At 37.7% G+C, this 22,726-nt stretch overlaps 1 protein-coding gene across 1 annotated transcript in view; it reads left to right on the forward strand.

The window, feature by feature from the left end:
* The window catches only part of csmd2 (CUB and Sushi multiple domains 2), a 334,540-nt gene that overhangs the window by 166,004 nt on the left and 145,810 nt on the right, over positions 1–22,726 (forward strand). Inside the window, exons 6-9 of the mRNA XM_056257596.1 lie at positions 7,435–7,547; positions 11,664–11,741; positions 14,046–14,133; positions 17,805–17,929. Coding sequence (XP_056113571.1) covers positions 7,435–7,547; positions 11,664–11,741; positions 14,046–14,133; positions 17,805–17,929 — 404 coding nt within the window. The remainder of the gene's footprint in view (positions 1–7,434; positions 7,548–11,663; positions 11,742–14,045; positions 14,134–17,804; positions 17,930–22,726) is intronic.

The raw sequence follows: 22,726 nt of genomic DNA on the forward strand, positions 1-22,726 counted from the left end.
ATGAAGAGTGTATTCAATATTTAAACAAAGCTGTCTTACAAATCAGTTTCATACAGCGAAAGCGACAAAGAACTCTAAACAACTATTTTTGTTGTGTTAAATATCTTAAGATCTTGCTCTCAGAAAGTGAAGAGAGTAAATGAGAAAAGTAATGAATTCTAGATAAATAATAGAAGGATGTGAATCCATCCCAATGTGTGCAAACAGAAGCTCGATGTGACCCATGTCTTTCCACCTGTTCCAGTGCGAGAACTAAAGCTGGCAATAGAGCAATAAAAGATGCAATCTGCACCAAGACTTACTTAATATGTCCGGTGGTTGCCATCGTAAATCAAGTCTAATGTCATGTGACAAGTAGTCAGAATTCAACGCCACTTCCATTATTCTGGCAGGCCTCAAAGGAAAAAAGGGGCTAGAGAATGTGGGGATAGTAATAAATAAATAAATAATATGCTTGAGAGGATGAAAACTAATTTCAGTAAAGGCGGACCTGTTGGTGATTGATTCTGTGGAAGGCATTAATCTTGTTCTCAACATCTCCATGCCCATCAGTTACTGTGAAGATGGTTTTAACATTACACGGGGTGTCACGGGTTAACCATGAACTGTTTTAGGGACACAAAGTTTAGTCAGGAATTGGGTTACTCCTTTCACCAGCATATGTTGTGGTTTAGATGTTTATTATTATTATCATTATTTGTAGATTTTGTATCACTTTAGGTCTTCATAAAAGGGGTCAAAACGACCTGTTAATTTACTTTGGAATTTTAACTCACTAAATTAATATAATATAAATATAATATAATTAATCCCTTGACATTCCCTAATTATTCATTATAATTATATCAATTTTAGGTTTTGTACAAACCAGTACAAATAAATAAATAAAATAGATGGTTCTCATAATTCAAAAGACAGCAATGTTTTGACTTTTGCCTGGTCTTTTTTTCCCTTAAAGGGATACTCCACCCAAAAATGAAAATTCTTCCATAGTTTTTTTTTTTTTTCTACTATGGAAGTCAATGGTGCCGAACAACTGTTTGGTTCCAATCATTCTTCAAAATATCTTCCTTTGTGTTCAGCAGAAGAAAGAAACTCATACAGGTTTGCAACAACTTGAGGGTGAGTAAATGATGACAGAATTTTCATTTTTGGGTGGAGTATCCCTTTAAAGGGCATATTGCAGGTTAGAGGACCCAACGAGTCAATGTATAGAAAAATAATGTAGGAACTAGATTTTCTTTAAAGAGTCGTTTTTGTAAAAAAAAAAAAAGAATGGGCGTGACATAACGGGCGGGAGAGCGGTCGATTCAAACAACAGGAAAGCAATGGATCGCATTGACATTTCGGACGCTGAGGTAATACTTACTCGTATGACGGACCACAGCCATACAATTATGAGCCTGCTATGCTGCCGAGAGAGCAGGGACAGGCCAGGACTAATGTCAGACAGAACGGTCAGAGACAAATTGAGTTTTGGTGTGAGGAGAACAGGACAGGTGTCTTGGTGAGAGAGACCAGTGTAAGCTTATAGATACACGTTCGCTAACGATATACACTGTGCTCACAATATTGTACAGATTATTACCATCGTATATCAGGCCAGCAGACATGAGGATGTTTAGGGTATATACTATTAAATGTATAAAAACTATACTTGAGTATATTTGTATTGTACTAAAAACATACTCAAGTACATTTTTTAATACATATTTTTCACCTGGGTTATAACATAAACAGAAAATTAAAGATCTGAATCTTTAATTGAAACAATCTGAGTAATTTTGTTTTTCAATTACAAGTTGCCTCTATTTAGGGCATGACTACCTATATCACACTATTTGATGCCATTGGTACAGAATAAGACGATCAATATTTTTGCTTCGGCATCCCATGTTGAACTCCATCATATCGCCGGGATGATAATCCTCCGATCTGAAGTGAACGCTACACACGACCTGAAGTGAACGCTACATACGATCTGAAGTGAAAGCTACACACGACCGCGTTTCTCGAAGCCGATGCGGAAGAGAAATCCCGTCTCTTCACCTGCACAAACCGCACCAGGCACGAAAGATATACAACACCGTCCTTTTTCTTGTTATGGAAACCTGTGGACTCGCTGTCCTGACAGGCCGGAGTTTTTGCAACCTCCACAAACACAATAATTTACCATGACGATGACAAATTGAAATACAAAAACTACCTAAAACACACTGACTCACGGCCGCTCTCACTGAATACCAGCCTACTCTGCACTGCTGAGGCCCCCTGTCGTGACGTAAAATGACGCGATGTTGAAAAAAAAGCCGTTTTTACGAGCAGTCAAAGAAACGCTCACTTCATCTACTAAATTAGTGCCCTTATGTCATTTTAAAACATTTTAAATCCTGTATTTTCATACAAGGTTATATATTAATGTAGATTTTTTTTAACTGCAATATTGACAGAAAGGTAAAAAATCCACCCACCCATCCACCCACCCACCCAGTCCAAGTCGAGTCTCGAGTCCCAGTGTTCGAGTCCGAGTCGAGTCCAAGTCGAGTCTCGAGTCCCAGTGTTCGAGTCCGAGTCGAGTCCAAGTCGAGTCTCGAGTCCCAGTGTTCGAGTCCGAGTCGAGTCCAAGTCGAGTCTCGAGTCCCAGTGTTCGAGTCCGAGTCGAGTCCAAGTCGAGTCTCGAGTCCCAGTGTTCGAGTCCGAGTCGAGTCCAAGTCGAGTCTCGAGTCCCAGTGTTCGAGTCCGAGTCGAGTCTCGAGTCCCAGTGTTCGAGTCCGAGTCGAGTCCAAGTCAAGTCTCGAGTCCCAGTGTTCGAGTCCGAGTCGAGTCCAAGTCGAGTCTCGAGTCCCAGTGTTCGAGTCCGAGTCGAGTCCAAGTCGAGTCTCGAGTCCCAGTGTTCGAGTCCGAGTCGAGTCCAAGTCGAGTCTCGAGTCCCAGTGTTCGAGTCCGAGTCGAGTCCAAGTCGAGTCTCGAGTCAGTGCCAGCCATAGCACGAAAGCACAGTTTAAATCTAGTACTTTTAAATGTCACGTCACTGTACATTCGCTCCTTAGTGGTCAGCTCAGCTGCTGCAAAGCGTGCCAAAATCGAAATTGCTGATTAGATGTAGAGGAACTTATCTAGTGTTAAATGAGTGTTACGTTATCTCTCTCACGAGAATGCAGCGTAAAGTGAGTGACGTCAGTGAGTGTGTTGTCAAGCAAGGAGAGCGAGCGGTAGCAGTGTCTGTGAGGGAAAAAATAGATCACGGCCGGTCTTGGACCCCGAAACAGGAAAAGTGTAACATCTTATATCAATTTTTTATAACCTATTTAGTCAGAAACAACATCATTCATTTGATGAATGCTCAAGTCCGATTTTATATATTCTCGAGTCCGAGTCCAAGTAGTAGTCATCAGTCCGCGAGTCCAAGTCGAGTCACGAGTCCAGAGAATAAGGACTCGAGTCGGACTCGAGTCCGAGTCCAGGACTCGAGTACTCCATCACTGACATCCATCCATCCATACATACATACATACTGTATAGTGTTGGCTATTCAACAATAGTAATGATACTATGTGCTGCTCTTGAAGTTTCAGCATAGTTGATCTGAACATGTCTACAAGAGTGATTTCGCCAATCCCCAAGATGCCTAACGGAGATGTTCTGTCAGTCTTGTTCCTGCGTCCCATGAGAGCACTGGGCCTGTTTCAGTTAATGAGCCCTAACTGCGCTAATGTGTGTTAAAAATAGGACTACGTGATTCCCTGCTGTTTTAGCATCACAGCATTATGACAGGCACCGTTGCATCAGTAGCGCTGTGGTACACTTCATTCTCTATGATTACACCCTTGGGCTTCAAGCTTTGACACTACAACAGGTCCACATGCCTGACATTAGAGGGAATATACTCTCGCTACAACACTGTGAGAGAAATCATTCACTCCGATTAGACTCACTGTGTTTCCTTGACCACTGTTATTGTTGTGCAGGAGAATCAAAAACAGGCAATGTACATACTTGGGCTGTCAGAAGGATGGCATTTTCTAGTGAGATGTACTTGAAAAGAAACACAATGTGGCTCATCAGTGATGAAAAAGCTCTTTCGGCTTTCAGCCTCTTTGCTATTGTGGGTAAATAAAGTGGTTTAGGGTGGAATTACTAGAATTATAAAATGTGAATCAGTCAGCAAACTGCAAAGTTAAAACCTCATTTAAATATTGCAGGATACTGTGTACCAGGGCTCCAGACTATCATTTGAGAGCAGTTGCACCAGCGCCACTAAGTTCTACAGATGGTGGCGTCAACACCTGATTTTGGTAGCACTGGGTGGATTTTAATCATAAAGTTAAATTAAACAATAATCACTATTGTTTTGCATTAATAAGTGCAGTTACTAATAATATTACATGTTTCTTTATTAGAAATTTTACTTAAATTAACTTTTATTAACAACAGTAACATGCAAATACCTCATTTTTATAAGGAAAATGTAAATATTATACTCCTATTAAATGTACCATTGTTCTTCTACTATAGTATCATTCAGATCTGACCGACAGCTTCGTTGATTTTAAAAGGTGTGCACTTTACTTGCTTTCTGTGTAATTCAGTCACCATTTGAAGAAAAGGTTTTATTTTTCACAAGACTTCCTACTTTTTTTCCATATATTAGGGAGTGGAAATGGCTAATGGCTAATAAGTCAACAAGTGCTTCTCTGCCACCAACTTCGGGTTGTAGTTGCAATTGCATGTCTTTTTTTTTAAAATAAAAGTGTATGCTTGCCACAAAGTTTTAGTTTTTCTACATCTTTAAACTGTTAGATTTGCTACATTAAATCCATGGTGACTGTTGGTGATTTGTGGATTAAAAGCCTTCTATAACTTAACTATAACTCGTTTCCACGTCAGCGATATGGTTTATCTGAATTCTGCGATGAATTTAAATGCTTCTCACTACATCTTGCTGCGATGTTATTAACCCTCTGGGGTCTAAGGTGTTTTTGGGGTTCTTGAGATGTTTTGACATGCCCCGACATTTGTGCTTTTTTCAGTTGCTTATAAACATATTAATGGCAAAGTTGTCATTACACTCTATTTAGCACAAACAGGGCTCCCATAATATGTGAGCAACATGTATGTACATGTTTGTATTTTTGAGAGAATATTGTTTATGCATGGTTATTGAAAAAAAATAAAACTTAATGTTTCTGAAATAAGGCCACAAAACATATACTAAATATGCAGCGGCAAATCCAAACACATTCTCACTGGGTCTCCCAGCACTGTGTAGTAATGGTGTCGCGTGATCAACGATCGGCACGTGAGTAAACCTGTTCTGAGCTTGCGCTGTGCTATCTATTATTGCTCCGAGCTGATAAAAGGTGTGCGCTGCGCAGTTCAAATGAGTAGTGAGGTTTCTTTCCTTTCTATGCAACAGAAATGGCTGCTCTTATCAGTTGGGCAACGTGGTGGTCAGCCCAGTCTCATCCCAAGACGTCATATGACTGACGCTTTTGACCATACGTCAACATCCGACGTTTTAGGGTACCCTTTAACGTCAGTTAGATGACGCTATCTAATCCTAACCCTACCCCAGACCTAAACCTACCCGCGTCATCTAACTGACGCTAAAGGGTACCCTAAAACGTCGGATGTTAACGTATGGTCAAAAGGGTCAGTCATATGACATATTGGGATGAGACTGTGTTATGGTGGTGGAAACAGTGTGACCCCTATAACTAAATTTTGTCACACCGGCGGAAAAAAGGTCGCAGTCTGGAACCCCATGTTCAGAATTTTAAGCTTTTTTAAACATTTTGACCATGTTTTCTAGAGTAATTTTAGTGACTGAATGCTTAGCAAACTACCTTTTTTTGTGTACGTTAACCTGTTGGCGCAACTGATCCCCACTGGCGTGCCCGACATCACTTTATTTACCTATATGTTAACATTCACTATGTTATGAATGCTGACAAATGATGTCTTTTGAACGTTTTTTAACAATGAGAGCTCTCTGAACTGCTATGCATGGGTTACTCCGAGCAGTGGCGACTCCAGGAAGTCCAGTTAGCTTTACTAACAAGACTGGTCATGAAAAGGAACCCAAGTGACACATTAAGTGACTGTAATGTGCCACATATGTAACCATCACAAAATGACTTTTCTAGCATATGTTTCTATGACATTGAGCCACGATGTCTATTAGTTAATGTAGATCATTCAATGAAAACTGTTTTACATCTAATCACGATCTGCATGTTTCTCTTTGGGTCTCGTTTAAGCTTGCCAACTAATACCAGATCATTGTTTTGTGTCTTTGATGGTTTGCAAGTAAAATATATTAAAAGCGAAGAAAATCACTTGTCAAAGGCTCCTCCACAGAATAAGCGACTTAGCCATTACGACATAAGCAACAGACACACATATCGCATGCAGTCATTTAAATGTTAATGATTTCGTTTGCAAAAAGAGTTATAGTGTAAGTGACTCAGACCCATTTTTATCCTCTTCCCTCAGCGCTGGCCTTGGTCGGTCTGAAGAAGGAGAAGAAGTTAAAAATACTTCATTGCATCAGATGTGCAATAAATAGGAAACGTGGACTAAGCTCTTGTAAACTATTCATACCTCCTCACTCCTCACTGTTTCTTTCTTTCTTCCTCTCTAGGTCTGTCTTTCTTTGTGTTTGTAGGGCTTGTTGTGCCAAATCTGACATTTGGTAAATACTACAAGGATGAGCTTACGTTTCTTTGTCAGACAACTTTCTGTTTCCTTCTCAGCTTATGCGATTAACGCTCACTATAATAAAGAAGCTGTCCGACTGTGCCTGTGTTATCTGAGTAATTAACACTAATTCTGACAGTCCCAAGACCTGAGCACTGGTACATCTAAGCTTAGGGCAGGCAGGTTGTTATTAGGCTAACCATAAAAAAAAAATAAAAAAAAATATTATTATTAGATAATATTATAAACTCAATTTGATTTATATAATACTTTTTTTATCTGATCATGTGGTTGTAAAGATGCTTGTACTTAATGTTCTTCTTTAGGTTAAATCAGTAGTTCACTCAGGAATTAAATTCTGTCATCATTTACTCCCTCTTGTGATTTCAAATCCATATGACTTCTAAAAAACACAAAAGGAGAAGTTCTGAACACTGTGAATGGTCACTAGATGTGATTATAATGAATGGGGCCTAAAGCTTTCAAGCTTTGGAAAATGACCTACAGCTTGGTCTGTTCATTATACTCGGAATATAGTGCATGAGTCACACGGACCAGTTTTATGGCGCTTCTGCATCTTTGTTGAAGCCTGAAAGCCTCAGTTCTTTGTAACTGCATGGGAAAGAGAAACCTCTACAACTTAAAATGAAAGCTAAAGTGTTTCAGTGTTACACAGAGAAAGTAAGTAGAAAGTTTACTACACTCGATAAATCCCGTCTTCTCTTCATATGACAGGTTTACTGGTCCAAACCTGCCATCGCCCATCATCAGCAGCAAGAACTGGCTGAGACTCCACTTCACATCCGATGGAAACCACAAACTGAGAGGCTTCAGTGCTCAGTATCAAGGTAAGAGATGGACTGTCGTGGGACTGGTGCCTTTACTGGTGTAAGTCTATGTATCAAGACAGAGAAACAGCTCAGGGGTCCTAGCTGTCAAAAACATCTGGAAAAAGAGAGAAACATACTGAAAGAGGAGAGACAGATAAAGCAAAAGGTTAGATATATGCAGGGCTGTTTTCACAACATATTCTACTCATTCTTCTCTTTACAAGTTTGTGTTTCGTCATTTTAATTTCAGATTAATAGAGTTTTGAATTAATGTACACATTTATTTATATAATATTATATAATTATAAAACATAATACCTTTTTTTGATGCCAATAGTTCTTTCAGCCTTGTTCCCTCATGTTCTGTCCAGGCCCTTTTTAAAAGCTTAAAAACGGAATATATGGGGCCGGTATATGCACTTTTCATTTAGTTTAATGAGACTTGAAGCGGAAATTCTAATTTGTTTGAAAGACTTCTCTTATGCTCATCAAGGCTGCGTTTATTTGCTCAAAAATACAAGAACATTTAAAAATGTAATTTATTCCTGTAATGGTAAAGCAGAATTACTCCAGTCTTCTGTGTCAAATGATCCTTCATAAATCAATCTTATATGCAGGGCTGGACCCGAATATTCGAAAATTCGAATATTTGTTCGGTGGGTTGGTATTCGATTTGAAAATGTAACATTTGAATATTCGTTGTTTTTTTTTGCACACCTGGCATCCCCCTCGAAACGGTTCTCATTCACGCTTGAATATCTTTTACACTATAAAATCTGGTGAAATATAATACTTAACATATAACTTCGTTATAGCTACTTAATAAATATATTTGCTTCTTCTTGGACTACTAAAAGTGTTCCTGCAACGGGAGTATTCTCTGGCCAGAGCGCAGAACAGCGGAGTTTGTATCATGGACAGAAGTGCAGGCCTGAGCTTGTGTTTTGGGTTAAGCAGCGTTGCTTTGATATTGTGGAAAATAGAATAATAGAAACAAAATATATTATCCTTTTTACCCATTATTATCAATCTAAATTAATCTTCTGCGAAATATAAATTGAAATTTGTGATGTTGTTATTGAAATTGTTATTGTTATTGCTACCGTGTTCTTTATTTAGGCTATTACAGTTTGTTTATTTATTTTTCGTTTTTCTTTATTTAAATTTCGTTTTTCTATATTTAAATTTCGTTTTTATTTATTTAAATTTCGTTTTTATTTATTTAAATCTACCCTACTTTGTCAGGGACAAAAATATAATAAGACATACCTTATTAAAAATATTGCTTAAGTTAAAAGACGTGTGTGTTTTATATCACTAGTGCGTGCAGTATCCGTTCTCAGAGCCTGCTCGCATGAGGCGCGCCGCTTCTTTAGGCTATTTAAATCTACCCTACTTTGTCAGTAATTTGTTAGTGAGAAAAGCAATATTTTTAATAAGGTAGTCTAATATTTTTCTTACTGACAAAGTAGGGTAGATTTAAATAAAGAAGCGGCGCGCCTCACGCGAACAGGCTTATATGCTCCGAGAACGGACACTGCACGCACTAGTGATATAAAACACACAGGGCTGTTAACTTAAGCAATATTTTTAATAAGGTTGTCTAATATTTAAGTTAACAGACCTGTGTGTGTTTTATATCACTAATACAGTGTCCGTTCTTGGCATAAGCTCTGCTCATGTGAGGCGCGCGCCCTTCCCACTTGCGCTGTTCTGTAGTTTAATAAAAGTTTATTAATTCTGAACGTGTCGCGTCTCGCCTGTCTATCTATATTGCACCAAATACGGCACTGCACTCCTTGTGAAGTCGTTTGGATGAACGGTTCTCGAAATAATCAAAATGCAAACGGACAGACAGACCAGCCCGTTCTCATCCTTTGGCGTCATACATGTGACGCTTGTACATTTCGTTGAAATCTTACGCACATGGCATCCTTTAGCATCAATATGAGACGCAGAACCCAAGGCGTCATACTGGTGACGCTCGTCTAAATCCAACGCACATGGCATCGTTTAGCGTCAATATGAGACGCAGATCCCAAGGCGTCATAACCGTACCCTACCCCAGACCTAAACCTACCCATAACAGTGCGTGTTATATTGACGCTAAAGGATGCCATGTGCGTAAGATTTCGACGAAATGTCATATGGCGTCACCTATATGACGCCAAAGGATGAGAATGCGTTGGACAGACATATAGAGATTCCGAAGCTTCGAATATTCGATGTTCATTACTACCGAAGCTTCGAAGCTCAAAAAATGGTATTCGGACCAGCCCTGCTTATATGCTGATTTGCTGCTCAAGAAACATTTCTTATTATTTTAAATATTAAAAAATGTATAATGAATGTTAAAAAGAACAGCATTTATCTGAAATACAAATATATATTTTTATATTATAAATTAAATGTATCCTTGCTGATAAAAAGTATACATTTCTTTTAAAAAATGGTACAAACGGTAGTGTACTTTATCTAAGAACAAAAATAATTTACATTAGAGCATGAGTGCTAATATATTTTACCATCCATTTCATCCATTTCAAAGAACCCCCCCCCCACACAACCGCTGCAGAAAACCTAAAAAGGTGTAGAGATTCACCGTAGATTCACTGCAACTGTTTGATATCTGTAGTCGTCATGTGCCCTGCAGAGTTTCCCCTGTCTACAGTTAGAATTAAAGTCAAATTATTTGAATTATCTTGGTTAAGTGTTATTAAGTCAGTTAAAGGTCATGAATACCCCCAACACCTGACACATAGACACACACACAGAGAGATACATACACACCAGCTGTGCTACTGGCACTCTCATCACACTCTCAAGTTCAAAGGTCACCACTCAAAGGAGATGAGCAGAGGAACGGGATTAGTCAGCTCAGCTCAGGGGGACCAAAGACGGAATCTGCAGGAATTTCACCTCCTCCATAAGCAGATCAGAGTGATGGGATGGGATTACAGAACTGGAGTTTGATAAATAAATACTTTTAGAGTATCAGGAAGAGAGAAAGAGAGCTAAGCTCTTAATTAGATTTTCCATTGACCTTTTTCCTTTTATTTTGCCTCCCTTCCTCTCTCCAATCTTTATTGAAATGCTCTGCGATGAGTAACGCCCAATGAGAAGACACTCTGTACATAACAAGCTACTTAGCTTCATCACAATAATTTTCAAACTCCGTCAAAGATTAGGTATGGAGAGACAGGTTAACATGATTTGAGAGAGAGAGAGAGAGAGATAGATGCTCAAATGAAACATTTGATCATATCTTGTAACGACATCTTTGTGTCCATCTATTTCATTTCTTACCATTTCTATCGTTTATACATTGTATGAGATTTATTTTGCAGGTTGCATTACTTTGATTTAAAAATGTAAGGCAGTTTAACATTTTTGTGAGTTTATCTGTTAACGTTGTACAGCACAATGTGTATATTCTGCAGATCTGGTGCTGGATGGATGCATCAGCTGTGCATAAATTATAACTTAGCCTAGTTTTGACATAAAGGTGCACTAAGGCCGCATTCACATTACATGGTTCAAGTGACCCAATTCCAATTTTTCCTCCCATGTGGCACAGATCGGATATGACCCATGAATGTGTAAGCAGGAAAAAATATATTTTTTTGCCATTCCGTTGGCAATTTATTTTTATTTTTTTATTGAAATGAGACACTTCACCTTTAGGGTAGTTGCAAATGTAATTGAATCAATATGCTCTATTTTAATTGATTTTTTTTTTACTATTCGGTTTTGCTAAAACAGCTAATTGCTGATAGCTGATGAACTTCTCCATTACAAAATGCTTATCCAAATGCTGATTTTCTATCAAGAGCATTTAAGTGCTGAATCTTTAAAACAATGTAACAGAAAACAATGACGGCATGTGTCTGTGCGTATGAATGCATGCTGGCATTATTTTGTCGCTTTTTCAACAAACATGCTGAGCTTTGTTCACACACAATAGGCTTTTTTGCAGAAGTTTGACAGCTTCATTGAAAGACTGTAATTGTAATTACAATGCGGTTCATGATTTGTAATGCCTAGCAAGCATCTGGCCTATGATTATAGTTTTTTCCTATTTTCCTTACCCTTCCTGCTCTCAAATAAACATGTTATAATGCTTTTGACTTTCAGTGAAGAAGATGACAGAGCTGAAGTCCAGAGGGGTGAAGATGCTGCCAAGTAAAGACAACCACAGCAAAATATCAGTTTGTAAGTCAACCTCTTCATGTACAAGAAGGATGTTTTCCTAAATCAATATTGCGTTTACATTCATGCACTTGGCTGATGCTTTAATCCAAAGCGACTTGCATTTTGAACCTATGACCTTGGCATTGCAAATCTTGGCAAATCTCAATTTATGAATACTTGTATTTAATTGTAACTATGTAGAACATTAATCTTAAAGTATATACATATTAAATTGATCAAAAGTGACAGTAAAGACATTTATAATGATTAAAACATTTATAATGAAATACATGCTCCAATGCACCAAATAAACATGTTAGAATAATTTTGTGTCACACATCATGTGACACTGAAGACTAGAACTGAACATTCAGTTTAGCTATCACAGGAATAAATGGCTTAATTTTAAACTGTAATAATATTTCAGAATAGTATCATTTTTATATTGTATTTGTGATAAAAATGCAGCCTTGTTGAGTATGAGAGACTTTCAAAAATATATTTTTGATAAGAATGTAGATTCAGGAATGTGTCCTATTTACAGTATGTTGTTTATATTAAGCACAAGTCTGAATTCTGAAACCTTACAATATATATCATTTAATTTTTCCAGATGATTTTTAAGGGTTTTTGTGTCAGTGTGCATGTGCAAATTCCGTTATCCATGGATTGATGAAAGCAGTGCCACACTTGCAGCGTGTCCTCACGCTCGGCACAAGCACACAACCTTGAACATTAACGTTATCTTTATTCTATGCTGTGTCAATTGGAAACAAATGGAGATATTTTTCTCCCTAAGGCCAGAGGGGAGGGAAAATAAGTTACCGTTTCCATTGTTGGCAAACAGAGAAAGAAAAAGCTTATCGAGGGCTGGGGTAATTGCTCTGTGTGCTGAGAGTCTTCTTCAGCCTGCTTTCTTCTGTTATGCCATCTTTATTTACATTTCTATTACCTCTGCATCATTGTTAGAAAATGTCAGCCTGCTCATGTGCCCATTGAGGGTGTCATCTGGGATCTCAATACCGTCACCGTGGCCGGCAGTGTCTCAACGGCAGCGCTGACAAGCTTGGCCTTTTGTCCCACATCAATATGCATGAGGGCCGGCACCCAGGTGCACCTCGGCCAATCAACATGTGTCACTTCAGGTTTTCCCTCCACTATCTTCGCCAGCCTCCTAGCCACCTATTGCAGAAGCCGAGGCTACTGCCAACCTCTTTGACCCCGCGTGTCATTTCCACTTCCTGCAGGGCTGGATGACTTCAGCTTGTGTGATGCCAAGGAAAATTTTGTACTCGCATAATGATGTCTGAAAATATCTTGGCATTCTTGGGAGGACTGATTGATTCTTTTGTTCATTCAATAAACCTCCTGGGCAGGCTGTGTAGACAGTTGAATACATTTACAGATGGCCTTGCTCTCTTTACAAGGTAAATTCACGCTGATGTTCAGACCAACGGCACAATTGGAAGTGTGATACCGCTTTTATGCAACAGTTTAGGAAACCAGATGATAATGTTGAGCACCTTGCATTTTAAACAAAATTTGGCCAGTTCTTTCTGTTCTTTTTTCTCTGTACCGACAGAAATAGTAGGGTAAGATGAAAGAAAGTGGCCCTTAAGAATAGTGTGCATTTAAATAAAGTAAGTACAGGATGATGATGCTTCTTTCAGTATATTATAAAGAGACTGATGGAAGAATTTGATAATTTAGTTATTATCGCACAACATTGAAAATCGTGAAAGAGGGGCATTTTGCTCTGCTTACTGGGGTTGGATGACCTCCTACCTGGTTCAAGAAGCCTCTTAGAGTTTTTTTTTTGTGTTTGTTTGTTTTTTTAAAGAGGACCTACTATGCTTTTTTTATATGTTAATGTTGCAGTTTGAGCATGAAAAAGGTCCGCAAAGTTACAAAGTCCACTCCAAAGGGAGTTATTATCTATATCAAAACTGCCTATCTCACTTGATTTTAATTTCTCTGCCTCTTTCTGTTGTTTTTTAATGTTGTTTATTTATTTCTGGTGGTTTTAAATGTCTTATGTATCCTTGTACTTATGTATAATAAAAATTAAATATTAAAAATACCAGCAACATGTCACTGGGGGCAAAGAGTTTAACTTGAACCTTTCACTATAAAATTCAATCAGTACTTCACTGTACTAAAAATAAAATAATAAAAGAAGCATAATCATTCTATGCATGTGTTGATATTTGACATACATGGTCATAAAGAAAATGAAAGTTGGTGGAGGGGGACATTGTACCTTATCCTTGCCTACTATTTAACCAACTTTTGTCCACCTTTTTTTTTTTTTTTTGTCTTTTGCAGTATCTCAGATGGGGGTGGCTCAAGGACACAACATGTGTCCAGATCCAGGAATCCCAGAGAGGGGCAAAAGAAAAGGCTCTGATTTCAGGTGAGAAATTAGTTTATGGATTACTTATTAAAGTAGTCCACTGAGAGGACAGAGGAGAGAGGAAAGAGGTGTGCAGTTCATTTAGTGTTTGTAATGCCAGGATGATGAATAGCAAGAGATGCAGGAGGTGGGCGCCTGTTTAATTTCTCATTGGCCTTTTAATTCTCGGAGCTCAGGAAGGATATTTGATCAGCATAAACATGGGTTGTGAGCTCCCAAAGGTCACAGCAAGAGGGGCAGAGAAAGAGAGAGAGAAAGAGAAAGAAAGAGAGGAAAGAGTGAGAGATGGAGATGTAAAGAAATAGAGGAATGTTTTTCAATACTGTCACGATTTCCTGATTGGTCTAGGGGAGGAAAGCAACAGCAAAAATGGATGGTGGTGAAATGAATGTGCAACAGTGTGACGCCACCCCGTCTCCAGACCCAGAATTATTTCACAATAACCACATAGTATTTCATTAAAGAAAGTAGTGTTTATTTACAAATTAGGCAAAAGAAAAAGAGGGGTATCAGATTCAGAAGGGGGTATTGCCAAAACAACAAACATAATCAGCCTAACTCTAACATAATTTGAGTCTAAACTCAAAGAAAAGAAAACAAGAGTACAGCAAAATAAGCTAGCTCCCTTGCTAACATAAACAGGAGAAAAAGTCAAGTTCAAAATAAATGGCACCCACCTCCCTACTAACCCCCCAAATAAAGAAATAAATGATTAACTAGCAAACTTCCAAGTAAACCAAGAGAAAAACATTAATTAAACCATACAATAAATAATAATTTAAGTTAACACTCACTTCTGCCTTTTAAGTCTCAATCATAGAGTATAATCAAAAACAGATCTATCTATCTATCTATCTATCTATCTATCTATCTATCTATCTATCTATCTATCTATCTATCTATCTATCTATCTATCTATCTATCTATCTATCTATCTGTCTATCTGTCTGTCTGTCTGTCTGTCTGTCTGTCTGTCTGTCTGTCTATCTATCTAACACAGAATCATGATTTATAAAAACGTTTGCTAACGTACTGATATTTGTGCTGCTGTTTTCCCACTAAAGTAAAATTGTCACTTTCTTGAGGATGATTGATGTTATTAACAATTTGGGTTTAGTTGAAGATATATTGCAAAAGATTTAAAGGAATAGTTCATCCAAAAATGAAAATGTGATAATCATTTATTCACTGTCATGCTATTCCAAACCTGTATGACTGACTTTCTTCTGTGGAACTTAAAGAAGATATGTTGGCAACTTGTATGGACAAAAATACAATGAAGTCAACATGCAGTGCAGTCAATATTCTTCAGAATATCTTATTTTATGTTCTACAGAAGAAAGAAAGACATGCAGGTTTGGAACGACATGAGGGTTAATAAATGATGACAGAATTTTCATTTTTGAATGGACTATGCCTTTTAACTGATCGATATTGAGGTCAAAGGAAAAACATATATAAACATTGATTAAATGAAAACAAAATTTCCAGGACAACATTTTAGAGATAAAGAAAAGCACCTGGAGTATGCGAGACGTTGGGAAATGGCAAAATGGCAACATTTGTCTTAACCAAAGTAGTAAAAGTATTTAAACTTTATTGACTTAATTGTGATTTTTTGATGACAGAAAACAAGCTATATGATGTCCATCTTGAAACATTGTGAGTTTGTTTCATTAAATATATTAAGACATAAATGAAGGGGACTTGGAAACCATAGGACTGTCCTGAAAGAGTAACAAAGTGAAATGTGAACCATCTTTTATGATCGAAAAAGAGAACAGAGAGGCAATGAGATTGAAAATGAGACAGAGGTCCGGACCTATTTAATTGAGTGGGGACAGAGCTATAGTCGTGTCATTTCCAGGCACAGTGCTGCTACAGAGAGGCCTGCGGTGCAAGTTAGGCTGTCAGCGTCCCCCCCGCAGGGTGAATGGCAGCACCCTAGAGGATTCTAACACAGACAAATGGGGACAATCCGTTTTACACTCACTAGCTCTCAGGGCAATCGCAGCGGGGAAGTGAAAGACAATCGAAACTTTTTTACTGGAATGTTCTTAGCTCCGGCTACCTGAGAACCCGTTCATCAGCGGCTAGGTAATGGAAGTGGCACAGCGATGCATCTGGATGCGCACATCACAGTTTCCTAAAGGCTGTCCATTACCAAGATCAGACAGGACCACTGCTGCCGGGTGGAGAGAGGGGGTATTTATGCTGACATGCTATTTGATTTAGCCATGAACAGATAACAGCTCACATGTGAGAGGTTGGGAGCTGCTGTGAAGGGCTTGAGTCATCTGACATCAGCACTTTGCACAGTTGGAAAATAATCCAGGGAAACGATCGATGATATTGTTCTCCTCTCTTTCTTTGCCAAAGGTTAAGTTGTAGACTTACAAGGCTTATTAGACTTATTAGGGCCATATATGTAATAGGGTTGCCCCCTAATAGTAGAGTAAATGTTATTCAACGAGAAGAGGATTAGTCGACCAAATTTTAATTAGTCAGTTAGTCAAAAAAACAAAAAAAAAAAAACCTCCACAGGAATTGGCGAAGGCATGCAGTCTGACGGACAGATCCTTAACACAGCTGGTCCATGTAGGAATTATGTGGGGCAGGAAATCCAAATGTTCGCCTTTCATTAATCGACATCAAACATGGCTTATCATTTAAAACATGCAAGTAGTAGCTTAACATTAGCCACTTTACATGCCTGCTAGCTCTGACATTAATTTGAACCTAGATAAATGTGTGCTAATATCAGGCACACATCCAAGTGTTCTTGCTAAAGCTAAATTAGCACACCGACATGTTCACCTTAACGTGCATTTCCCACATCCTCTACACTGTGGAGATGAGACTAAGCATCGCCAACTTCAGCTTTACTGCCGACATTGACTAGTTTATTAATAAATTATTAATATGTTCAGACAGTCTCCTTTCTTTTTTTTATCCATCATGTTCGTAATCATTACTTTTGCTAGTGTCGCTGTGGCAAGTTTCATGCGTGTGCTATTTTTGAAAAGCTCATTATTATGGTATAGTATTTCTCTGTAATGTAGAACAATTGTAGCAATGTTAGATATAATATTCATTCTCAGCCCTGAAACTCATTTTTTGATGCCTCCCAGTATATATTTAAGTAATTAAATTATTATCATAAACGTATGAAACGTATAATGAATAATTGCTTCAATGAACGACTACTTAGAAAAACCTTACTAGTCGACTAGTTGGGGACAGCCTTAAAATGTAATAGGATCTTATTCATCATTTGCACCATTCTGCAGCCAAACAAATTGTGTACAATGACTGATAAAGTGCATAATTGATCTTTATCTCTGGCCACCAATCTCCTGTGCTGGTTTTATGTCTTTCGTAGGACTCTGCAGTCACTTTCTTTCTCACAAAATACAATAATTTCAACTCATATCAATATTTCATTTCCATTTATTTATTTATTTGTTTGCTTAGTAGCTGTGTAATAAGTAGGATAATGTGTGGCGGCCAGTCATTATCACAAAATAAACGTCCACATCAGAGGCCTGATTACCCTGTTGGGATTTATTTTGCCATAATGGCCGTCTGACTGTACAGAATGTCCATAATGTATAATTTATACATGTATGGGTTGTTATTGTTGCAAAATAATAATCAGTTTCTTCTCGCAGGCGGGGTGCTACTGTGCACTTTTCTTGTGATGAAGGATACGAGCTTCAGGGGTCTAAAAGCATCACCTGCCTGCGAGTGACGGACAGTTACGTTGGATGGAGTGATGACAGGCCGATCTGTAGAGGTATGTCGCTTTTTGAAAGCATCTGCTATTTCCCCCCCCCCCCCCCCCCCCCCCCCAAATATTACATAAGCCAAAATAGTTTATTGTTTAAACGTAAAAATATATAAATATAAAAAAAATCTCCTCCCTTTTAAAAGGTTGTAAGTCTTTTTATTTTATTTTGTATCACAACTGCATGCATGATTATATGGTAAGATGCATTTTATTACTTACATTTAGCATTGCTTATTTCCTAATGTCCACTACTATATCAGAACAAACTAGAATCTCTGTACTAAATGAACACATGTAAATTTACCTTATCCATGTGCTCTAATAATGTCTCATGCCATACTAACACCAAACATATTTATCAAAGCAGATTTAAGGCCATTTGTTTAATAAATAGTTAAATTATTTGAAATCTCAGTGTATCTCTGCAGAGTTAAAGAGCCTTGATTAATGACCTGACAATGAAAGAGGACAATGAGGGAAAAAAAGCGAGAGATGAGAGAGAGGAAATGGAGAGGATGACAACAGATCTCTAAAGCAGATTTCCTAAGAAGGACGAGATGGTATCGCTCAGCCAGTAATCAGCTTATTTAGCCTCACCAGGCTCCGATTAATTACTTTATTGAGCCTTACTTAATTTCTGACTTTGATTGGCTAGGACAGCCCCCAGGACTTCATTCCCGCTGCAGCTGTCACATCCCCAGAGAGATGCTGTCCACCATGCTGCCACCTTTGCCTTAGGCCGTAAATTGAAGTGCGAGTCTGCCATTTAGTTCTCTGGTACCAACCCCATGCATCTTAACTACATGCACTTAAAGCCTGTCAGTGGTATGGTACCTTAAGAGAATATACTATGGGATCCAAAACTCAATGGGGTCCAAAACTTATGCCGAAACATATATTTTATCATAATTTAATTTTAAAAATATATATATGAACTATATAAACACACTTACAGCAATAACTGTTCAAATATTTGGGGTCAGTAAGGTTTTTTTTTGTTAGATTTTTTTAAATAAATGATTTATTCACCAAGGATGCATTCAATTGATAAAATGTGACAGTAAAGACTTTTAGAATGTTTTAAAAGATTTGTATTTGTTTTTTTGAGCACCATATCGTCATATTAGACTAATTTATGAAGAAACATGTGATACCGAAGACTGGGGTAATGATGCTGAAAATTCAGTTTTGCCATAACAGGAATAAATAATTACAATAAAAAATGTAAAAAAATAAAAAATAAAAAACATTTTAGTAATTGAAATTATTTGATAAAAAAAAATACTTACAATCTTACCGACACCAAACTTTTGAACGGTGGTGTGTGTGTACGCTGATTTTTAATATAAATGTTATTTTTATTTTATTTTATATTATATTTAAATCTTTAAATGAACAATAACAGACTTTTGGACCCCACTGCACAGTATGCAATGCATGTGTGTTTTGTTAGTATGCGCTAACGTATTGCCAAAGAAAAAAAATACTGGTATCTACTTATATTAGGATAAAAAATGATTTTGTTAAGATTCAAAACATTCAGACTGTCCTACAGGATGCTAGCACAGCTTATCTTACTGTAGCTCTACACCAACACACTCACACACATGAAGCTTTGGTTATACCTGCTCCCTTCTCCTTCATATCGATTATTTTCTATTGTGCTGCTCTGCCAGCTGTGGACTATTAGTCTTTCATTAGAGTTACATATCCCTTCTCCAACACCACCAATGGCCTTTGCCACAGTGGACCCCTCAGGCTTGACAATCTTCGGGAGAAAGTTAGTTGGACAGCTTTGTGATGAATTGCACCAGTTGCCTTTGTTTTTGATTATTTAACGATCAGTTTTTGGCACATCGCTGTGAGCTTGTGGCAAGAGGGGAAAATGGACCTGGAATTGGGAAACTGTCGGAATCACCAGATGGACCAAGTTCCCTTATCAGCTCCATTACTCATGTGAAAAGGGTTGATATTTAGCTATTGCTCCCCGGAACCAGTTTTTTCATCACTTGCACCTTTTCACAACTAATGTAGAGAATGATTATTTGTCTTGTTTCATTGATTTAACACTCTAAATGCCAGGCCATTATTCAAAAATGGCCCTTTTTAATTGCATGCTTCAGGAAAATCTGAATCATAAGAATAATTGGTAATGGCGCCACAGAAAAAGCATTCATAAATCATTGTCGTTAAATACATAAATACAAGCATAAAACGCTCAATAATAATAGTGTGTCCTTGAGGTTCTTTTTCTCTATACATGTAGAAAGGATTTTTTCATTATTTGCAGTATTTAAAAGGATCTAGGACTCACACAAAGAGATCTATAAAATACAAATGTGACTTTTTATTGAATATTTAGAAATAAAATCAAGCTTTAAACCTTAATAGAATCTGAAATATACCACATCATGACAAATGAGTTGTATTTGTAGAAAACTGAAGTCTTAGCAGCTGTTTAATGTTGATTGTAGTTCCAGTGGCTTAAAGAAACTCTTTGGAATGAATTCCTGCTATTTTCACAAATCAAAGTAAACTCCCCTGTTTCATTCCCTCATTTTGGTCTGCCATAGGCTTTACATCTGCAACTCTTGAAATGTGCATTGAGAAATCCAGGGTTTTGGAACTGCTGAATCTAATCTGATTGAATTCAGCCTGAACAAGGGGAACTTGAAATGATTATCTTTTTGCAGTACTGCCCTTACAACTTAAATGCATCTGGACTGTTTCACAGCTGCTAATAGATATCTTCTACTAATAGCATGATTAGTATGTTGGAGAATATGAGTTTGAGTTTCAATCCCTACAAACGTAATACATTTCACTAACATTTAAGTTCCCTGGGACCACATCCCAGAATTTTCATTGTAAGTTTTATTTTTATAACCATAAACTACAAAGTTTGCTAGGCCAAAAAGACTGTTAATCGCGTGATAAAAAAATTAACGCCGTTAAAATGGGTTTGCGTTAACGCCGTTAATAACGCGTTTAACTGACAGCCCTAAAAAAAACCTTGCAAAGTTCTGGAAATGTTAGTTTTTTTCTCATGCTTTTGCAACAGGACGCGGCATGCGCGGCGCTGCACTATGAAACCTATTCATTTCAATGGCTTGCGCCGCGCAAGGACGTTTTGTTGCTTCGTCGAACCAAAGCGCAAGCGGATCTAGCTAGACCAGAAACAAAACAACAGGCACGCCGCACACACTCGTTTGGGCTTGCGAGCCGGCCAAATAGTAGGGTAACGTTACGTTTTGAGTGGATGACTAGCGCGAGACGCCGAAATGGATGCCAATAAGATTCTGAATGGAAAGTTTACTTTTAAAAAGTTTCCAAATGGTTCCATTGACAAGACCAAAGTGATCTGTGTGTTTTGTCGTTGTGAACTGAGCTATCATCATCGCAGCGCGTCCAGTCTGAAATACCACATGATGATGGCCAAGCACACACACACAGCTGATGCGCATTCTCCGCCCCCTCGTCAATATCAGTACCTTGTCAGTATTTCTTTCTTACATTGTGTGAGAGATTATTTGCTGATTATTAGTGAGAATGTTAGTGTGAAATTGAACACATGCAGTATATGTCAATGTTGTTTTCAATAAAAACATTTGCACAAAGCAAGCCGATCCACTTTTCCATGTTGATAAGAGCATTAAAATGAGGGAAAAAAAGAATGGGACAAAAAGAAATCAAGAGACATTTAGAATAGATAAAAATGTGTGATTTAATTGCGATTAATCGCGAGTTAACTATGACATTAATGCGATTAATCGCGAGTTAATTATGACATTAATGCGATTAATCACGATTAAATATTTTAATCGTTTGACAGCACTAGTTTTTTTTTGTTTGTTTTGAAAGACAACCTACTAAGAACTTATAGAACTCAACTTTAACTAATGGTTATTTTTGTTTTATTTTTTATAACCATTAACTAACCTTTCTAGAACTTTGCAGAAACTTTTTATGTGACAATCTAATAACAACTTAGCATTTGGTGTAATGGTTGCAGGGAGTTTACCTGTATGTAAAAACCTAAAACAAAACAAAACAAAACAAACAAACATTTCTCTGTGTTACAGAGAGGAGAGAACCAACATTGATGTTCTCTTTTTGAGAACTTTTTATCCCTCAATAATTATGAATGACCAAAAAAACTATAAATGAATGTGTGTTATTAGCAAACCCAAACTTTAAAGCAGAAACTTGCAGAAGACATACATTATGTTGTGAAGGTGAAAATTGGGGTCAAGCGGCCCTGATGTTAATTAACTTTCCAAAGACTTTTGTTCTTTAATGTCAGCCCACCTTAAAGTGTTTGAGGAAACTTGTGTGTGTGTGTTAGGGGAGGCCCTGAGGAGCTCACCTCAGACATAGCTCATTAAAAGCTCCAGCTGGTCCCAGACCTCCAGAAACATTCATTTAGTGCAAACACACTGGCTGTGCCCTTCTTTCTCATTAGACATCGAGTACCTTCATTCAAGGAGGCATTTAAAGTCCTCCTGGAGGCCACGAGAGTGTCGCAAAAGACTTAACTTATAGACAAGTCACAGAAAAGTCATTGGTAAGGTGACTGAACATTCAGTTCACATGCCAGTCCAATCAAAACCAACAACCCAAGATAGATTATTTCTGGTAACTTTAACAATAATCAAGTTCAAAATATTGACTGCAGCTGAGGGGTAAGCCTTCATACGTGTGCTTTTTTAATAATTTAAGGTTTTGTTACATTTCATCAGCCTGGAGGCCCACAAGCCAATCACAACCTTTGAAAGTGGGTTATAGTTTGATAAGTGATTTCTA

Source organism: Rhinichthys klamathensis, unplaced genomic scaffold (assembly GCF_029890125.1).
Source record: "Rhinichthys klamathensis goyatoka isolate OS25496 unplaced genomic scaffold, OSU_Roscu_1.1 h1tg000140l_1, whole genome shotgun sequence".
Lineage (NCBI taxonomy): Eukaryota > Metazoa > Chordata > Actinopteri > Cypriniformes > Leuciscidae > Rhinichthys > Rhinichthys klamathensis.